The sequence below is a fragment of the Mytilus californianus genome, unplaced genomic scaffold (assembly GCF_021869535.1).
Source record: "Mytilus californianus isolate M0D057914Y unplaced genomic scaffold, xbMytCali1.0.p SCAF_2, whole genome shotgun sequence".
Taxonomy (NCBI): Eukaryota; Metazoa; Mollusca; class Bivalvia; order Mytilida; family Mytilidae; genus Mytilus; species Mytilus californianus.
Window position 1 is genome coordinate 90,320,598 of NW_026262668.1, and position 19,960 is coordinate 90,340,557.

Here is a 19,960-nt window from a genome sequence, read left to right on the forward strand (position 1 = left end):
TAGTTTATACAGAATAACAAACAAACCTACCACAAAATTCTTCAAATAATTTACCAAAGAAAAGAAAAAAAAAATCCAAAATGTCATTTATCATTAATACAATGTCTTTTAAAAAGCTATAAAACTTATCTGTAAGTGTGATCAAACTTTATATATATATTTTAACCATTTCTGTTCGAAGGGAAATAAATTAATCACATAATAAGTACCACTTTTGATTATTGGAAAGGGATATAACTCAACAACGAGAAAAGCTAAAATGCTGAAAATTGAACTTGACCTTTATATAGTCACAGGAAACAACATATCTAAATTTGAAAAAATTTCGTCAAAGCATTTTCATGTTAATAAACGGACACTGTTTGGCAGCCGCCTGCCCGCCCGCTTGCCGGCCGTACATCCCCAAATCAATAACTGATTTTTCCTTCGAAAATCTGGTAAAAAATTAACAAAAAGAAAACATGGAACAAAATATTTCAGCTATGATTTTTCTTGTTAAAAAAAGTAATGGAAGTGGTAGCAGTTACCATGTAGCAGTATCCATAATTTCATTACTCATGTTAGAGGCAAGAGTTCAGCAAGATGAAATTGAAATGAAAATAAGTCAAATATGTTGATTTCATTTTACAGACAGTGTAGACTAAGAGACAAGAAATTAGAGGAGGAAATGGTATATAACATAAGGAAAAGAAAATTTGTCCAATCTATCAAAATAAAGGTACTAGAATTATTATCTCACTTTTGATAATCTCAATGCACTACTAATGCTAAGCTTATTACGTTGTACATGTGTATATGAATAAAAGCAGATGTGAGGTGTACACCACCAAGAAGCTTATTACGTTGTACGTGTGTATATGAATAAAAGCAGATGTGAGGTGTACACCACCAAGGCAAACAATAACAACAACAAAAACAAACCAAAACAATCTTCTCAAGATCAGCACATAAGGTTTGTTTGTTTTTTGTTTTTTTTTTTCATTTGGATTTCATTCTTCGGATGGTATGGTTATTAATTCTAAATTTCATTCCTTAGATCATATGTTTATTAGTTCTTGTTTGCATTCCTAAGATCATATGGTTATTAGTTCTAGTTTACATTCCTGGGGTCATATGGTTATTTAAGTTCTAGGTTTCATTCCTTAGATCATATGGTTATTAGTTCATTCCTGGGGTCATATGGTTATTAGTCCTTGTTGATAATTGTTTAACTTTAGCATTGTACTTTCTTTTTCTAAGGTTATTATTACCTGGTTGTCTGTAAACACCATCTATTGGTTTTGGTTGTGGCTTGATAAACTGCCACAGAAAAATGATGCTACTGCCACCAGCAATTACAGTCCAAAACATAATTCTAACCAACCTAAAAAACAAAGCAAAACATTCAACTGCTGTAAACATCCACATAGGGTGTCACAATTATTTTTTATTCTTAATAAATTAACAATAAATATCATTTTCACATATTAAGTTTGTTTGAAACAAATATGTGTATTTAGGGTTAAATTCCTAAAACCTACAGGGTTTGCAGGTCTGATATTTTGTTATAAGCTGGAAAATACACCAATTGCAGTTCTGGTTACATATATATTGCTTTACCAGAAATGACTTTCTGTTTGTATGGACATCTTAGATAGCATGTTTATATTCAGTTAAATTTCAAAAACAAACATCCACTTTATTGATATATTCAATATAATATTCATGGAGGTCATAGGTATTATCATATATGTTCAATGTAGTATATGGTTGTAAAATGACTGAAACTGAGACACAAACAGGAATTCCCAAAATATTGAAAGTAATTTCTAAAGAACCTAATCTCAGGGGCGGATCCAGCCATTTTTAAAAAGGGGGTTCCAACCATATGTCCCCATTCAAAAGCATTGGTCTTCAAAAAAAGGGGGGTTCCAACCCCCCGACCCCCCCCCCTGGATCCGCCACTGAATCTGAAAAAGATGTATTTGTGAACAAGGGAAATGTGTATAGATTATTATAATATGTCTAAAGTGTAAAATGATATTTTTTATTGAAATACATAAAATTTGTTTAGAAACATACATCTATTCAATATAAGTAATTGTCACTAATCCTATCCCTTGTGTGGACCTCAAAGTCTCATGATACCATCTTTAGATGTTAAGCTGTACTTTTGTTGCCGAATACTATATTATATTAACCATGTTAACATCTTGGGTATGCTGTTATATTGTCTTCCAAAAATTTAACGTGAACTTTTTTTGTATTTTTTGAAGCAATGAAACATTAAAGTGAAAGCTGTTGAACTATTAACAATCAAGTGATACAATCTTCCATACGTGAAAGCCTCTTAGACATTAAACTTTACACTTCCCTCACCTGGACAAACCAAATTGATTGATCTGCTCCCAAATTTCATTTAGATTTCATCTACTATAAAAGTTTTTAAAAAATTCTATATTTAGATTGTAGAAAAATTATTTTATAATGGTTATTGTAGCTTACCCCTAACTTATTTAAGTTGTTTAGTGTTATGAGTGTAGAGTATAGTAGTATAGTAAGTTTAAATTTAAGGTTAAAACAGAATCTTGAAATTACAAAAGAGAGTTGCTGCTAGAAACCTAGAATCATAGTAGATACAGACACTTTTGCATCTTCTTTAATCTAGGCCCTTATTCAAATAATTAAACTGGATGACAGTTGAACAGAGAATAAAATATCACAAAGTTATGTGTATTAAAAAGAATGCCCAATCATATCTTAACTAGAAAGTCTCATTATGTTTCAGACCAAAATCCAAACCTCTTGAGAAATGCTATTCAAGGAAACCTCATACTTCCTAAACCAAAATTGCATTGTTCAAGTAATCTTTGATGTATTTTTGACCATCCGTGATTTCTTGTGGACCAATTTGCCTTCATCTTTTGGAAATACATGTATTACAAATGTTTATCTTTCACATACAAAATCAAACAACAATGTTCCCAGAACTTGTCCAAGTTATTGCATATATAAACCTTTGATTGAAATTTGATACAAATCTGGCAAAAAATGTACATGTGAGCATCCTAACAATGCAATTTTCCAAATAATTAATAGTTCCATGGGACACAACTCTTTTAAAAAGAGTTAGTTGGCACTGATTTTCAAATTGTTTGAGACATAGCTTAGATATGCATTTTATCAAAATCTAGCAACAATTGTATACATGTACTTGAGAGCGTTTAGACGTGCACTTAGAAGACTGGTTGGTGGGAGACACGGACAGACAGATGCCTGGTATTTCTATGACCATGGGTGTAGGCACTTAAGGCACGAGCCTACACATAACTTTTTCACAAAACATTTTAAATTTTGTATTCATTAAAAAAATACTGGCAATGTTACATCTGTAGATGCATGTGGAGTCGTAAAAAATCTTTAATCATCAAATACATGTCAATTGTACACTTAAGTCTATCATCATTAACGAAAGGAGTATTGGATAGAATTTTATGTACATTATGTTCCACCTGATATAGAATACACCACCATAGTGCATTATTTTCTGTATGTAAATGTCATGCTTCCCAACAAGGGCCATTCATTGGAACAGTAAATAGTCTTATTCTTATTCTAATACCCTGACATTTTATTCTAAGATACATTATTTTTTTTTTATTGTTACCCTTTGATAATGGCTTTTGACTAGCTAGCTTTCCAATTTGGTCTTCATCTGACCAACAGTAAAACCTTTCCCAAAGTGGGGCTTCAGAATGATTGTGTGGGATGTATAAATACCTTGTCATGTCTGATCAGAATGGGGACCTTAAATCTGATGCCTCATGTAGAGAATTTGATTTAAAAAAAAGCTTATATTTACAAAGTAGAATAACCGTAATTATACAAATTCCTAAGCAGGTAAGAATTTTTCTGTTTAGGATATCAAAAAATATGAATTTTTTTAATTTTGTTAGATAGTATGAACTGAACGGAACCTCTGCATTAGACATTGACTCTGTGTGAGTGTTTGTGTGGCTGGGGGAGGGGAGGTGTGCAGACTTTTTTTAATCGAAAGATGAATGGTCAGTGCCTAGCCCAAATGATAGTCTAATATTTTCCTGATCTTTCATGCCGGATTTTTTTAAGAAGAAGAATCAATATATACTATTTATTGACGCTTATATATCAATTGTCCTCAACCAGAAAGAAATAGATATGAAAATGCTAAACAGGATTTACTGCTTAACTAAAGCTTTACGCTGGGCATTGCAGATTGTAAAAAATTTATTTCTGATTGTATTGTGTTAATTCAACAGTGAAAAGTTATGTATAATTCTCAGATCTTTTTTTTGTGTATACCATCATGATAAAATTACCAGGAAATTTTATGTTTTGTGTGTACACCCTATTTACAAATTTTGTATCTAAAACACTGGCAATAATAGATCACTTGTTGAAATCAACAAGTTGACAAATAGGTCAATATTTAACATTTGTATAATATTATTATTTTATTTTTACATAACATGCAGTTGTACATGTATCATGTGTATTGGACATAATACTGTTGACCTTTATACTAATGCACACATATGCTAGTACATGTTTGCATTTCTTCTTCTACAATGTTTATGCTTTTCCATGAGGAGTGCCTCAGAAGATGATACAGTTATATATATAACTACTATACATTGTCAACCCATGTTTGTTCCACCTTACAGAATTAAGTTCCCCTAGAAACTTTGTTAAAACAATGTCATAATATCTGTTCCTGTTGGAACAAGTATTCTATATCCTTTATTCTGTAAGGCCAAAAAAAAAATATGTGTTTTCCTGTTTCATGACTGAAAAAAATAGGGTAGGTAGGTAGGGTCTTTTTTCTTTTCTTTTTTTTTTCTTTTGAATAAAAGAATAACCAATGTATGTTTGTATGTGTGCCTATGATAATAAAAGTGAAATAAAGGTAAACCATGAATAGAACACCAATCATCAATCAAGTCTCACATATCAAGGTACTAAGACTACATCCAGGGACTTAGCCAACAAAAATGGAGCATGGACCAGGAGCACCGATAGGGTAAATGTCCTCTGCTTTTCTAGAAATGTCATAATATAATTGATGCATGAAGACAGATGCCAAGTGAATGCAAAAGTACAATTTGCACTTCTGACAAGATGTCAGGGCAAATATAATTTCAAAACACATGTCAAAATAACTCTATCAACACCTTATTTTAATATATTGAACATATAAACACATTTCCAACAGACGAGTTCAATTGAGTTTGCAAGATCTTAGCACTTTTTGCCATAGGGTCTTTGTACAATTGGATATTTCCCATTGATACAACATTCCCCACATATTGGGATAACAGTTTTATATTGTTTTTTCAGTTCCTGATCCACCTCAGCATTTTCTTCACTACAGTAGGAACATAGATCTAAAACTCCTTAACCACTTGAGTAGTACTGTAATTCTATGGGCGTTTGACATGTTAAATCATTTCTACACATGACATCTCTAAACATGGATGCAGTTGGTTGCAGAATGACTGATCCACAAGTTTATTCATGTTCACTTATGCTTGTTATTTTACCGTGTTTATCTTCAAAAACATCTAGCAGCATTCTGCGGTTTTCTACAACCATGATTTCGTTTCTCTTAATATCCATGTGGTCACATTTTAAGAATCTTAAAGCCAATAGACTAGTAACTTGTAGATTGGATGCGGATAGCATGTGCGCCACCATGTTGGGTGATATAATAATGAGAAATGAGAAACGGTTGCCGGAACGAGATCCGAGTAATTCCGGAATTTCCAATTTTTGCCTTTTCACTCATAAATTTTACCATCCCCTTTTCATTGCCTTCTTGCAATATTAAGCCTACTGTTTGTGTCATATATGTGCATATGTATGTAATTAGAATCTTCCATAGATTTCATATCCAGTATATAAAATGGTAAAATATTATTTCTTTTTGGTGTATCCATGGCAACAATCTGCATTTTTTTCTTATAAAATATAGCAATAAAATGCTTCACTGAGCGCAGCCTGATACGACCGCAGAGGTCAAACCCTGAACAGTTGGGGCAAATTTGGACACAATATTCACGCTTGATACTGTCTGAATTTGGATTGTGATCAAATTTTTGACATAATATAGGTTTCTGACACAAAAAAAGATCTTATAAATCCATTGCGCAATACTGTGCAATTAAAGATTTCTTCTTGAAACTTTTCAAAAATTTGAAATTCTAAAAATTTTGAAAAAAAAATATGAATCCCTTGAAAAATTGGGAAAAAAATTCCCCCACCCCCAACTTTTTGAACCCCCCCCCCCTTGGAGCAATAACCCCAAAACTCAATCCCAGCCTTTCCTTTGTAGTATGGAACCTTGTAGTACAATTTCAGAGAGATCCATACACTTACACACAAGTTATTGTCTGGAAACTAGAAAAATGCTTGTGTTTGGCCCTTTTTTGGCCCCTAATTCCTACATGTTTGGGGCAATTAACCCCAAACTCAATCCCAGCCTTCCCTTTGTTATATGGAACCTTGTGGTACAATGTCAGAGAGATCCATACACTTACACACAAGTTATTGTCTGGAAACTAGAAAAATGCTTGTTTTTGGCCCCTTTTTGGCCCCTAATTCCTAAACTGTTGGCCCCATAACCCCTAAAATGAATCCCAACCTTCTCCTTGTGGTATTAAACATTGTGGTACAATTTCAGAGCAATCGAAATACTTATACACAAGTTATTATCCTGAAACTAGAAAAATGCTTGTTTTGGGCCCCTTTTTGGACCCCCAATTCAAAATTGTTGGGACCATCATCCCCAAAATCAATCCCAACCTTCTTTTTGTGGTACTGAACCTTCTTAAAAAATTTCATAGAGATCCATTCACTAAAACTAAAGTTATTGTCCGGAAACCAATGTGTCTTCGGACAACGACGCAGACGACGACGACATCATACCATTATACGATCCCAAAAAATTTTTTGCGGTCGTATAAAAAGGGGGGAAAAGATGTCACATATTTCCCCAAAATTTGGCCAAAAGTAGAATATCAATCACTTCAAGTAGTACCTTTTCTGAAACTGTTTACATATATCTTTCAATAAATCCAATGAAAATCATATGTCTTTCGTCTCATTTTTTTGTAAAATTGCGTCAAAAACTTCGTGTAGAAAAAAAGTGTTTGTAAACTTTAAATTAATTTCTGGACCGATGACCGGTCTAGCTATGAAAATACACAGAGTCAAACAGAAAATAGCCCATAAAACATGTAAAAAATAATCTTGATGTTCTTATAAACCACCTTTAAAGGCTAAATTAGTACTCAGCTGTCTAAAAATGAATTTCATTACACAATAACTTTCATATTTGAAAAATCCACCAGGGCCAAAATGCGAAACCAAACTCCTAACTGTGTATTGCTACCTAGGGTCGGCAAATCAGCTTTAAAAAAATAGGGTCGGCCGGGATACCGGAAACACACATATTTATTTTTTTTGGCCTAAGGAAAAGAAACTGTAATATTTGCTCCAGTGGAAATAATATTACAGAATATTTCTTCCACTTGGAACTTACATTATGGATGAACTTCTATTTCATTACACATGTGTAACTCTCTTAAATAAAAATTGTTGTTTTTCACAGCCTCTTAATTACAGTAATTAAGAGGCTGTGAAAAACAACAATTTTTATTTAAGAGAGTTACTAGATACATATATTATATTGTACAGCCTACGTAATTTACTTAGGCTGTACACTATAATATATGTATCTAATATTATTATGTATCATCCTAATGTCTTTTATGGCAACAAATACAGCATAGGATTTTTTTTAATTTATACTCTTTTATTATAATAGCTAGAGTCACCACTTTTGGTGATCAAATTACAACATACATGTAACATGTCAGCTGTATTTTAGGTCACTAAAATAAAGAACTATGCAGATTAAATATAAGTAAGAGCATCAATCGTTTGATCTCAGTTCTTCATTGGTTAAAATCTGATTATGACGTCGAATTTTCTTGCTTTCCTCTGAATTTCCTATTGTGACGGCATGAAAAAAGGCGACCATGCCTGATGACGTCACATAGATAGAACACATCTTTTTGCAGATCATTCGAAAAGAAGGAATAAGTTTGCCTGCGTATTGTTTGAAAATCATTAGAGAAACAGATTCCACCACCAAATCTCGTGTAATACGATATTTATCCACTCTCGACAGTTAAATTTTAAATATTTAAAACGCTCGGCGAGCCTTGCGTTTTAAATTTGAAAATTTAACTGTCTCGAGTGGATAAATATCGTATCAAACTCGATGCAGTGGTAGAATCTATATATATATATATATATAAACCTGGTCACACGGTGCAAGACTATGAGGAGCAGCTTGTTGTTCCAAAATAATTAGAAGAAAAGTATGAAGATAAAATGTTAATATCAACTGCGAAATAAAATCCTTAAACAGGTTTCTACATGGTGTTTTTACCTGTATAGAGTGATAATCCTTCTATAGAGGGATCAAATTATCCCTCTATAGAGGGGTATTTTTGTTTATACTGGATTTAAAGAAAAAAGGGCAGATTGTCATTTTCTAGTTATATTGGCTATAATCTATAGCATTGTATGCATCAATTGATGTACTTAATTTAATTTGTACATGCCCAGTTTACTGCTAAACTGACTGAATATACAATCTATTGTTCATCATAATTGAAAGCTGTGACGATCAGGTAAATTCTACTCAGTTATGCCTCACTGAACAGAATTTCTATAGTTAGATTTAACATAAAATTTAAAGGTCAACTGTCCCTTTTTCTTGTTGATCAGATGTTCAGATAGCTATACAATAGATTTCAAGTTCTGTCACTTTAGCAAAAAACTGGGTATCCCAATTTTTAATAAAGTGCATTTATTGAAGCCAGAGACATATAATACAAGAGATTCGCAACTCTAGTAGAGTCTATATAACAGCCAATGAAATGACGTGGCCACCGGAAAGCCGATTAATCCGATGGATTTATGGGTAATAACCCGTATTGTTGTGTAAAAGGTTCTACGCCTCACGATTTTTCTAATGGATAATGCCGATACCTTTCACAGCTAAAGCATGCAAGTATATTTAAAAGTTACAAAAAACTAATTCTAATAATTTGTTATTGATAAAATGTGTTCTAATGATGAGATTAATCAAATACAAACAAAGTTAAAACTCGGCCCATTTTACTTCACCTATTGCCGTAGAAACCATGTGATCTCCCAATTTTTTTCTTAAAACTTGAAAATATGCTAATAAATATATAATTTTATGGGCCAATAGTACTCCCAAATGTTGTTTCGTGAAAACAAGACTATTTTCGTAAAATTTGATCCAACAATGGGGCGATTTTTTCTGATTGATACCCGAAATTTTTTATTAAACTGGCTAAATATTGAAATTGTTCATGGACAAATTTCCTTAAATCAGTCCTTCTTTTTTGTGCACTATGAAATTTATAGCCTGCATTTTGTTATTCATTTTTCATTCTGTTTATAGCAAAGTTGTTTATTTTCTCCTATTCTGAAGTCATTGTTTTTTTCTTCTTTTTAGGGTGCCAAAGATGAACGAATGCAGTAAATTTACAAAAGGAGTAAAATTTTCCTAGTAAAGGAAACCTTCTGCTGGTCGTTATATTATGAATGAGCTTCATATGCATCTGTTGTCGTTTCAGACTACGCTTCTCGTTCAAAACAGGAACCTAATTCATTTTTAAATTAAAATCGTATTGAGGACATTTCAATGGTGACTGCAAAAGATATATATACATATATATATATATATATTTGATAATAAAAGATTTTATTTACACCAAGGATTTGTATATGTATACACATAAACAATCTTACTTTTAAATTGCCATCTCTTTACCCCAGAATAAAAAGACAAAAACCGCTACAAATGATTAAAAGACAAAAACCACTACAAATGATTGTCTCGTGGAAACAAGGTTATAAAATACTTTTTAAATAGTGTCTTCCGTGTTGCTTTGATGTATGACCTGTGTTTTTTTTATAGATTTTTTGTTGCTTCGAGGACACACATATCCATCTATGTATGCAGTATTGTCAATTGTTTTTGTTGGTGGGTCTCTCGCTTATGTTTTCGTCCTTTTCACTATCAACAAAGAGTTCGTTATCAGTTTATTCAACTAGGAGTATATCTAAGTCGTAACTATTAAGATTGTCATCCCACGAAATTAAGATTGTCATCCCACGAAATTAAGATCGTCATCCCACGAAATAAAATCGGAATTTTCCATATTGCGTGCACATGAATGAAGCTTTATTCAAATGAGAAATTAATTGTAATTTTCTTAAATATTAATTCTCAATACACACTTCGAACATGAAGAAACCATAAATTTACCGACAATCATTTAAAAAAACAACTCAATGCAAGCCTATATGATAAAACTGTCAAACAACACTTAGAAATCAAACATTTACCGACAATCCTACAGAAAAAAAACTCAATGAAAGCCTAATAAATGAGGAATATAAAAATAAATAAAATTTTAATAATTTATAAATATGAAGAATAAAAAACAAAGCCTATCATCATGATCATGATTAACAATTAATTAACAAATAAATTAAGTTTTTTTCCATATTAATTAATTATACATTTTGTGACTTGTATTTTTGGAAAGAGTGTGGACACCTGTGGTGTGACAACTTCTTGTTTACAAGGTGTCAATTAAAACTCATTATTTATAACATGTTCGTGATTTACCTGGTCATCGAATAATTCAAACCTAATATACATGTCACACTGTGAAATTATGTCTCCGAGACAGGTGTATATTCAATAGAAACCCATTATGTAACTATCAAATAAAATGAACTCTGACACAATTTATCAAGTGTTAATTATTTAATATCAGTTTTTTTTTTATACAATATCAAATTATGTCTCTTTTTCAATAATACAAATCTAAAATCAAAATTACATTAAAATAAATAATTATATATGTACTCAAATTATATTTAATTAATTATGATAAATTTAACACTGAAACAGTTTATGTTATGCTTAAACATTCGTCCTTACTTCGAGTACTTTTAATACTTTTATTAATGACTTTATTACCTAAGGAGAACTCGCGAGGTTTAACTAGTGGCCGCGTGTTATTACGGGATTTCGCCGAGTTGCGAATCTCTTGTATTATATGTCTCTGTTGAAGCATACAATGCTATAGATTATAGCTAATATAACTAGAAAATGCCAATCTGCCCTATTTTGCTTTAAATCCAGTCTAAACAAAAATACCCCTCGATAGATGGATAATTTTATCCCTCTATAGAAGGATTATCCCTCTATACAGGTAAAAACACCATGTAGAGGGTTTGTTCCCAACCTGTTAAACAGCTGAACATTGATATGGTTTGAACCATGTATTCAATCATGCAAACATGCAAATCTGTCAAAAGTTCATACTAGACCTAGATATTTATTATTCTTTATTCTTTGTTGGTCTGTTCCATGAAATCTGCACCCTGACTAACTTCTTCTGCAAAATTATGTCATGGGCCTAACTTCACTCAGGCTCAGCTGTTCGTTGTTATTATAACCTTTCCGATCTTTCACCTGTCAGGTCATCTTGCTTTTTCTGGTTCTTCATGAAAAGTCAACGATAAATAGAAGGTAAGTTTAAGTACCAGTTTTCCCCACAAAATTTATAAAGGGAGGCGATTTTGCGGTAAATAAAAAAAAAAATCCCGTGACAAACTGATGAATGCAATAATAACATATATATCGATCATAAGAAGTCCGTAATCATATTGTAAGATAGAGCAAAGCCGAACTTAAAATTATCAAATCTACTTTTTTTTATGACAATAGACAATATTTATTAGCACAAACACATTTAAATCTTATGGCGTACTCAAATTATAGTCAAAAAAATATTGTGTTTGAAGTTTGGAAAAAGTGGATCATAATCTATCAAAGTTTCCTATAATCGCTTTCTAAATTTTTCCCTCCCTCAGCTCGTTACTGATGACCTTTGTTTGCGGCCTGTTGACCCAAACAGGAAGTTGTCTAAATGACTGTTTTTTCCGGATTGGACTAAATAGCGATAAGGTGTATAAACTGACAATAAATTGACTATAATTATATTAGAGTGACAGTGGTATTCACAGGGGGGATAAAAGACTATAAATATGTGTGTATCGACAGTTAACATATAATTAATGTTCATGTACAAAAAACAAAAACAAAAATTAGGATACATATTAAAAGAAATATAAGTTATACAGATGTTCTCAGTAAAAAAAAACAATCATTAATATACTTTACGGTGATTTTTATAATGACTGGCAGACTGCTATTTAAAAGTGCGGTCATATGCCTCAGTGTTATAGCCGACTGCAATTTAATAAAATTGAAATTAAGATTTTTATTAATATTTTGTATATAGGTATCCCTCAGTGATATATAGCATGGACAGACTGAGAAGACATGGTATTCATCCTCAATTTCTTGTCTATTACAGGATTAGCAAATGCGTTTACTTCTTTCGATGTTGGTGTAACGCCCCTTTTCAATTGCTAGGGAATGGGCACTGAGTTTAAATTTACTAAAAACTGATCTGTCAGTTTTGAATTTACATATATCAATATACGGGGGCCGTTTTCCAATTTTTTTGGTCTTACAAAAGAAATTTAATTTTTCATATTTATGGATAGAACAATTCATAATTTGATATGCCTGGTCAAAGATTCTTTGTTGGATAGTATTTATGTAATATTTTAAATTAATAGTATCAAAAGTAAGATGGCTAAAACCTAATTTATTTAACCAGTCTTTTACAATGTTGACCCATTTACTTGTGTTAAAAAATAATGATATTAGCATGGATCAAGGAATTGAATATTTAAACCGATGATATATATCTTAATTTAAGCCGTCAAAATAGCATATTTCTATAGCAATGACTACATGTATTTTGCCGGCTCTAGGTAAGCGGAAGACAATTTTGCCAGTAAAAAGATTGTGTTTACAGATATCACGGATAGTAACGTCGATCGTCACATCGAGTAGCGTTTAGTACAGTGATTTCTGGGAGTGATTTTGTCATAGTTTGGTTAAGTTGGTCATGGTTTATTTATGTTACTTCCCAGAGCGATTGCCTCAGATCTTTTCAAATGAGCAAATAAGATGTTTGAATCTATAATGTAAGTCAAACGATCTACATGAAATTGTTGTTTTTAAGAAATTAACGCAGGATAACCAAAATATCGAAATTGATATGGTTTGGATTTAAGCGATTGACATGGTTCAGTGTCTACAAATTCGTCATGGTTTTGATCATATTTGTCATGGTTTGGATCCAAATTAAAACATATTTGTTTCACCTTTTAATATTGATAGTTTGTTTGAAGGAGCTTGTGAAAAAACGAAGTTACACAATTTACCAATTGACTAGTAAGTAAAAGGCCTTTTTGACCAAATTTGATAGGCGTAATCGGCAAACCGTTCAGTATACATTTTTACTTTTCGGGTGTTTCCTAAGATAGAATTGATATAGCCACTGCTCTTTTAAATGGCATTCGATCAAATAAATTACAAAAACAGAAAGCGTTGCTTCTGTTTAACCTAGACTCTTTTTCTCCGTATGTCCATGATGGACTCTGCCGGTGATATCATCGGCGTGAGCGGTGTCCTGACTAGTCAAATGGTTAGAGACGTCTACCTAATGTTGCAAAAACGTAGCAGCTAGTCAAAAAATAATTTTTGTTTTACATTTTTTTTCTAGCTACTATACATCTGTTGTTTTTATTTTGTACTAGATTATGTCTATGATAAATAAAAGGAGATGTGGGGGTCATACGCCCATGATACAGTAACCCAACTACAAAACTAACCAAACGATATCGAGAGGGCACCATGCAGTCTTCAACACTCTACGAGACAAAATGTTAACATGGACAACAGCTAAAACTCATTTTTTGATAAACTATAAATGAAATTACTATGAAAACTACTTACAAAGTTCCAAGTTTAAATATATGAAAGACCACAGTTTCGAATTAGAGTTAGGTCGATATAATATCAATTTTTATCAATTATTTTTACGAATAAATAAAACTGATTTTGTTTTTGTCATATTGTATAAATGTATTGTGAAGTATCACTTAACCCGTTAAGCTTCTTTTCTTTTATGCAATAACGTTTCGATAAGATCAGAAAAAAACTCTGTCGATCTAGTATTTAGAATGAGAAAATGTACATATTTAATGTGATTGAAAAAAAATAATATAAAGATACAAGTGTTATTTTGTTTGGTACAAGTACATTTATTAAACTGTGTACGACCTTATTTTTGACCCGATAGGCAAGAAATCATCGTTCTTAATAGCCGAGAATAAGATGGATGAAGATGAATATTGGCAGCAGAATTCCATTCTGAAATTAAAAAAAAGTAACTTTTTTGTCATGAATTCATGATTTTTTTCTTAGTTGTTATTGGCTTGGAACAAGCTTCCAGTAAATGCGAGTACTCACAGATCGGTTCTTTGTGTCTTTGGTGTTTATGTTACTTGATTATTTTGCTTTGTATCGATCTGATGAGTCAATTTCTTTTTTGGTTATAGTTTGTTCTTTTTTGTTGTGCTGTTACACCACTGCCCAGCTTAATGCGAGAAGAGGGTTTGGAGCCCGCAAACATGTTTAACCCCGCCATATTATGTATGTGTCTGTCCCAAAGTCTAGAGTCTGTAATGCAGTGGCTGTCGTTTGTGACTGTATATCATATTTGTTTTTCGCTTATTGTTTCGAATTTCTTTACATTTAATTTGTCGGCGTCTTTTATAGCTTTCTAAGAGGTATGTAGTTTGTTTATTGCTGAAGGCCGTACGACGACCTATAGTTGCTACCATCTACGTCATTTGGTCTCGGGTGGATAGTTGTCTCATTGGCAATCGTACCGGGTCTACTTATTATATATTACTATGTGCTTTCTTAGGTCCTTTTGTATTCAAAATAAACTTTTACGCAAAATTGCCTTTGAAATGCATTAATGTATTATCCTCGTGATTTCTTTATACATACGTGTTCTATAATTATAACTATAATGATAATATCTTAAATTTACTGTAGACGACTTATTTTCTCGAGCAATGTATTTTCGCGAGTAGAAGATCAACGTTAATATGTGAAGCTTAAATCTATTCGTATGTTAACAAAACAACAACATAAGAAAATGGCGACAATATATTGCCTCGAAATATGATAGAATGGTTTAAACGCGAGAGAAAAAAGATATCGGCGAAAATATTTTTTTAACAGAATTTCAATAGTTGTATAAATTATGTCTGTTTATTTTGAACGTTACTCTTCCATCATACACGACAGGTATCACAGAACTGAACCATGTCGAACATGAACTAAAGCATGACACTACTGAACCAAACCATGACACTGTATTTTCAGTAATCTTAATTTGTGTGTAAATGTAGCTATTTTTCATAATAATTGACGGCAATTTAGTATTATAACGAAATATATGATGTAACAGACAGCAAACAAATAATTTTTTATGCATAAGAAACGAATAAGCAACTTTTAAGTTTAACATACGCACGTATTATTCTGTATCAAATTATTAACTATTTGATACAAATTTTAATGTACTAACATATTAGCTATAGACAAAGATACTTACCAGCTTTAATTTATGTTTAGAAGTTCCTTTAGCAAAAAATTCGATTGTTTATATTGTGTCATTGTTTGTCATTAAAAACACTTAACACAATCATGTCCAACTTAACCAAACTATGACAAAATCACTGTACGCTCATCGATATGACGACGTTATTACCCGTAGATATGCAAAGAACTGAGATTATTTCAAAAGCAAATGTGATTAAACATTTTTGTTTTTGAAGATTTGTGATAGGTTTTGTTAGATTGTGTAATGTTTTATAAAATTTACATGCATTTTTTTATTTTTTTACACCATACAGTTAAAAAATCTGAGATTTTAATCTAATGCAATATTAGACTGTGAGTGGTTAAATCTGAAGTAATTCCAACTACATGTTTTATTATGATTTCATTGCTACAAATGAATGCTCCATATTTTTACCTTTAATGTCTTTACAAATTCCTATTTTCACTTGAACTCATAAATGTTTATAAACGAATATGTGTATCTCAAATATTGTTAGTGTTATTTTTTTTCTATATGAGTAATAATTTGATTCTTTGAAGTTTGCGATGCACATCTTCGTAGTACTTTTCAAAAGTAAATATTAGAATTCACTTTTTACAAAGAACCGGCAAAATAACAAATCCACTATATTGTTGGCGCCGGCAAAATAGCTATTGCTATACAAATATACTATCAGAGCCGGCAAAATAGCACATTTTCTATTTTGCCGGCACCGGCAAAATAGCCACAGCCATAGTCCCAGATAAAGTTGAGGATGAGAGTCACTTCTTAATCGAATGTTCATTTTATAATGATTTTAGAGATGAACTCTTTCAGTATATTTCTAGCACTTGTCAGAACTTTGATAATTTAGATGAATCTTCCAAAGCAAGTTTGGTTGTTGACACCAGAAAACTTTACGATTATGGCAAAAATTGACAGTTTTATTGGTAGTTCTTTTGACTTAAAAAGTACAGGTCTTGATACTGGCATTTTACATCAATGTGTTTTTTGTTTGTTTTGGCTCTGATTCTGAGTTTATGGTGATATATCATATTGTAATAGTTTATTGTTGACTCAATTACTTCAATCATTGTATCTGATTTATATGCTCTTTATGGGCCATGTAATTTGGAAAAAAATATTCTTTTCCTGTAGAGCTATAAAACGGCGAAGAATACTGCAGCTCGAGATTTCAATTTACCTGGATGAGACTGGAAAAATAAACTGGCCACTTAACGTGACCTAAAACCCAGAATCAACATCAATCACCAATACCGATATACTGGTAGACCATGCATGGGGTAACTCAACTATTCTATGAACCTATGAGAGGACTTCCCAGGTAGCGGTAAATACATGGCTTGTCTGACCACAACATTGTTTATACCGACGTGAACAGAATAACAGAAGCCAAGAAAAATCTTACTTTAAAAAAGGCTAAATTGGAAAATGTGAAATACGACATACACAATATCCAACCCACAGCCAAAACACTTTTATGATAATAACATTAACGATACTAACGTATCTGCTCCAGATGCACATTTCGACAATTTATAACTCTTCAGTGATGCTCCAGTCCAAATTATTTTAAAATCGAAAAACTTATTAAAAGAATGAAGAGCTCATAAACCAAAAAGGACAAAAAGTATAGCCAAATAAGAAATTAGGAAGGAATACGAGCTTAGCATGAAGGAGATATAATTCAATTTAATATAATTTCCAAAATTTTGAAACAGCAAACTTTGATAACACAATATCCATATTTTCATCAAAGTATCAAAGTACTGGCTATTGGGCTTGGTAATACCCTCAGGGACTAACAGTCCACCAGCATAGGTATCGACCAAAATTCCTCTATAAATGACATATGAAGCCTAAGAAGATGGTGCCAGAGAAAGATGCACACAAATTAGATATGGTACAAATAAGATCAGACAGATATGTAACAAACGGGTACACAGATAGATCATCTGTAAGCGGTGTTTTAGAACAACTAAATAGGACATCGTTAGAGGAATGAAGAAAAATGCACGTCTAAACATGCTGTATAAGATCAGCAACCAGGAAGCAAATATCCCAGTAAGTCATAAACTTACACCTTCAGATAGAATCTCCAGAAAAATGTGAAAACCTCTTTCAAGATCCAAGTATGTAACACCTCATAGAGGAAAGAATCGTTTTACCAAAAAACCATTAGGGATTGGAACGCCTTAAACTACTCAGGATATCTGTCAGTAGTCTCGGATCCTTCAAGAGGCTCCTGACTGAAAAAGTAATCAATCGTAACTTATTTTTAAATCTACGCTGTTAAATATATATATAGTACCTTTATTCTGTTTTTCTTTTTTCAAAATGTCCACAGCCAAAAGGTGACAGAATAGTCAACCAGAAGACGGTAGTCATTCAACGGTAGACGTAGAAGCAGACGCATATAATACATACAAGTATTATATGTCTCTGCTTTTTATCATATTTAGATAGTAACAAAATCTACGAGTTATTTCTTTTTAGACTTGTGCGTTTAATAAGGAAGAAAGCCGGACGGAAATTAATGGCAAATCACAACTATAATTGTTAATCGACAAACAAACAAAAAAATATGATTTCTTTAAAAATATTACCTCACGGTGTTTAAAAAGACAAATAGGCGAGGTGTTTATTTTGGTAACGTATTCTCTAATCCACGTCTAATATAAGAATGACGAGATGTGAACAATTTGAGAACCTATGATTGTGAATGAGACAATTACCTACCAAAAGACTAAGATGGCAAGGTTGTTAACAATTGCATGTAATCATGCGTTTGATCTTCAATGATGAATACAACCCACAATGTATAGTACTGCATGATGCATGATTTTTTATTATTAATTGTTTTGGTTTTTACTCGCTGTCAGTAACTGCGAGTACTCTCAAATCGTACTTTCTTTTTAATTTGACCTGTTGATACTATTTGTAATGCTTTTTTTGTTATTTAATGTTAACATGGATCTTGTCTATAAGCCAGCTTTGATTATCTGGTATTACTACAAATTTTCACTTCTTCGTACTATGAACATCAACATGTTTCCTTAGATGCTGTTCTTGGACCTGTACAGGAAGTTTTATCTAGCACTAATTGTATAGTTTTATTGTTGATATTCACCCCATATGTACCAAGTGTTAGATTAGTTTTATTGATATTAAAGAAATTTCTTGGTATTCCTAAACGGAAGATTTTATACACACAGAAGAAAAAGTATACTTAACAACAAAATTATTTTCATTTACCTGTGTATAATATGACGCAGGTTTCTTCAAAAGTGATGATTTTCTAAAAATTAATTGACATTTCACAGTGATATCATACTTTAACTTTGTTTAAACCTGTTTATTTACTTTTGACTTTAATTATTTATCCCTTGTAATTTTTTATTAACTGTGTAATTGCATTCAGGTGTCACAGGTCAAATTTATTCGTTCATTGTGTGTTAATTTACGTTTTTTGATTGAGTTAAGCCTTCCAATTGATATTTTATAGTGTGTTTTTCTATGTTGTGATGTTATACTATTGTTTCAGAAAAGGGAGAAGGTTTGGTACCATTAAAACGTTTAATCCCGCTGCAAATGTTTGCATCTGTCCTAAGTCAGGAATCTGATTACAGTAGTTGTCGTCTGTTTATGTAGTTCATACGTGTTTCTCGTTTCTCGTTTTTATATAGATTAGGCCGTTGGTTTTTCGTTTGAATGGTTTTACACTAGTAATCTTTTTGGGGCCCTTTATAGCTTGCTGTTTGGTGTGATCCAATGCTCCGTGTTGTAGGCCGTACCTTGACCTATAATGGTTTACTTTTATATATTGTAACTTGGATGGAGAGTTGTCTCATTGGCACTCATACCACATCTTCCTATATCTATAAGCTATAAAAGGCATAGCCATACCAAAATTTTAATAAACGAGCGGCCTGATTTAAGTGTGAAGGAAAAATTCTGTCCCCTTGCAGAATCAGTTGGTCTTTATCTCGCTATTTAAATTTTGGTTAAAGTGAACTGGCCTGTTGAATGCAATATTGTTCTCTGTGGAGTTCATTCAATGGGAACTTAAATCTCTCCTTGAAAAAAAATCATTCATTGGTTAATTTGGCTGTACAAAAAAATAAACTTCTAGTGATAATAATAGCAACAATAACATTAACAAAAGTTTATTATGACAGACGACAACCAACGACAACCACTGGGCTTCAGACTACTGACCTGGGACAGGCACCGCCCATGATTAAAAATGTGGTGTGATTAAC

General features: G+C 32.1%; 1 protein-coding gene across 1 annotated transcript in view; it reads right to left on the reverse strand.

The window, feature by feature from the left end:
• Window positions 1–11,628, reverse strand: part of LOC127730392 (uncharacterized) — a 91,431-nt gene extending 79,803 nt beyond the window's left edge. Inside the window, exons 1-2 of the mRNA XM_052238772.1 lie at window positions 11,467–11,628; window positions 1,251–1,363 (exon numbers count right to left, since the gene is read on the reverse strand). Of these exons, the coding sequence (XP_052094732.1) occupies window positions 1,251–1,350 (100 nt within the window). The 5' untranslated portion in view covers window positions 1,351–1,363; window positions 11,467–11,628. The remainder of the gene's footprint in view (window positions 1–1,250; window positions 1,364–11,466) is intronic.
• Window positions 11,629–19,960: the final 8,332 nt, after the last annotated feature.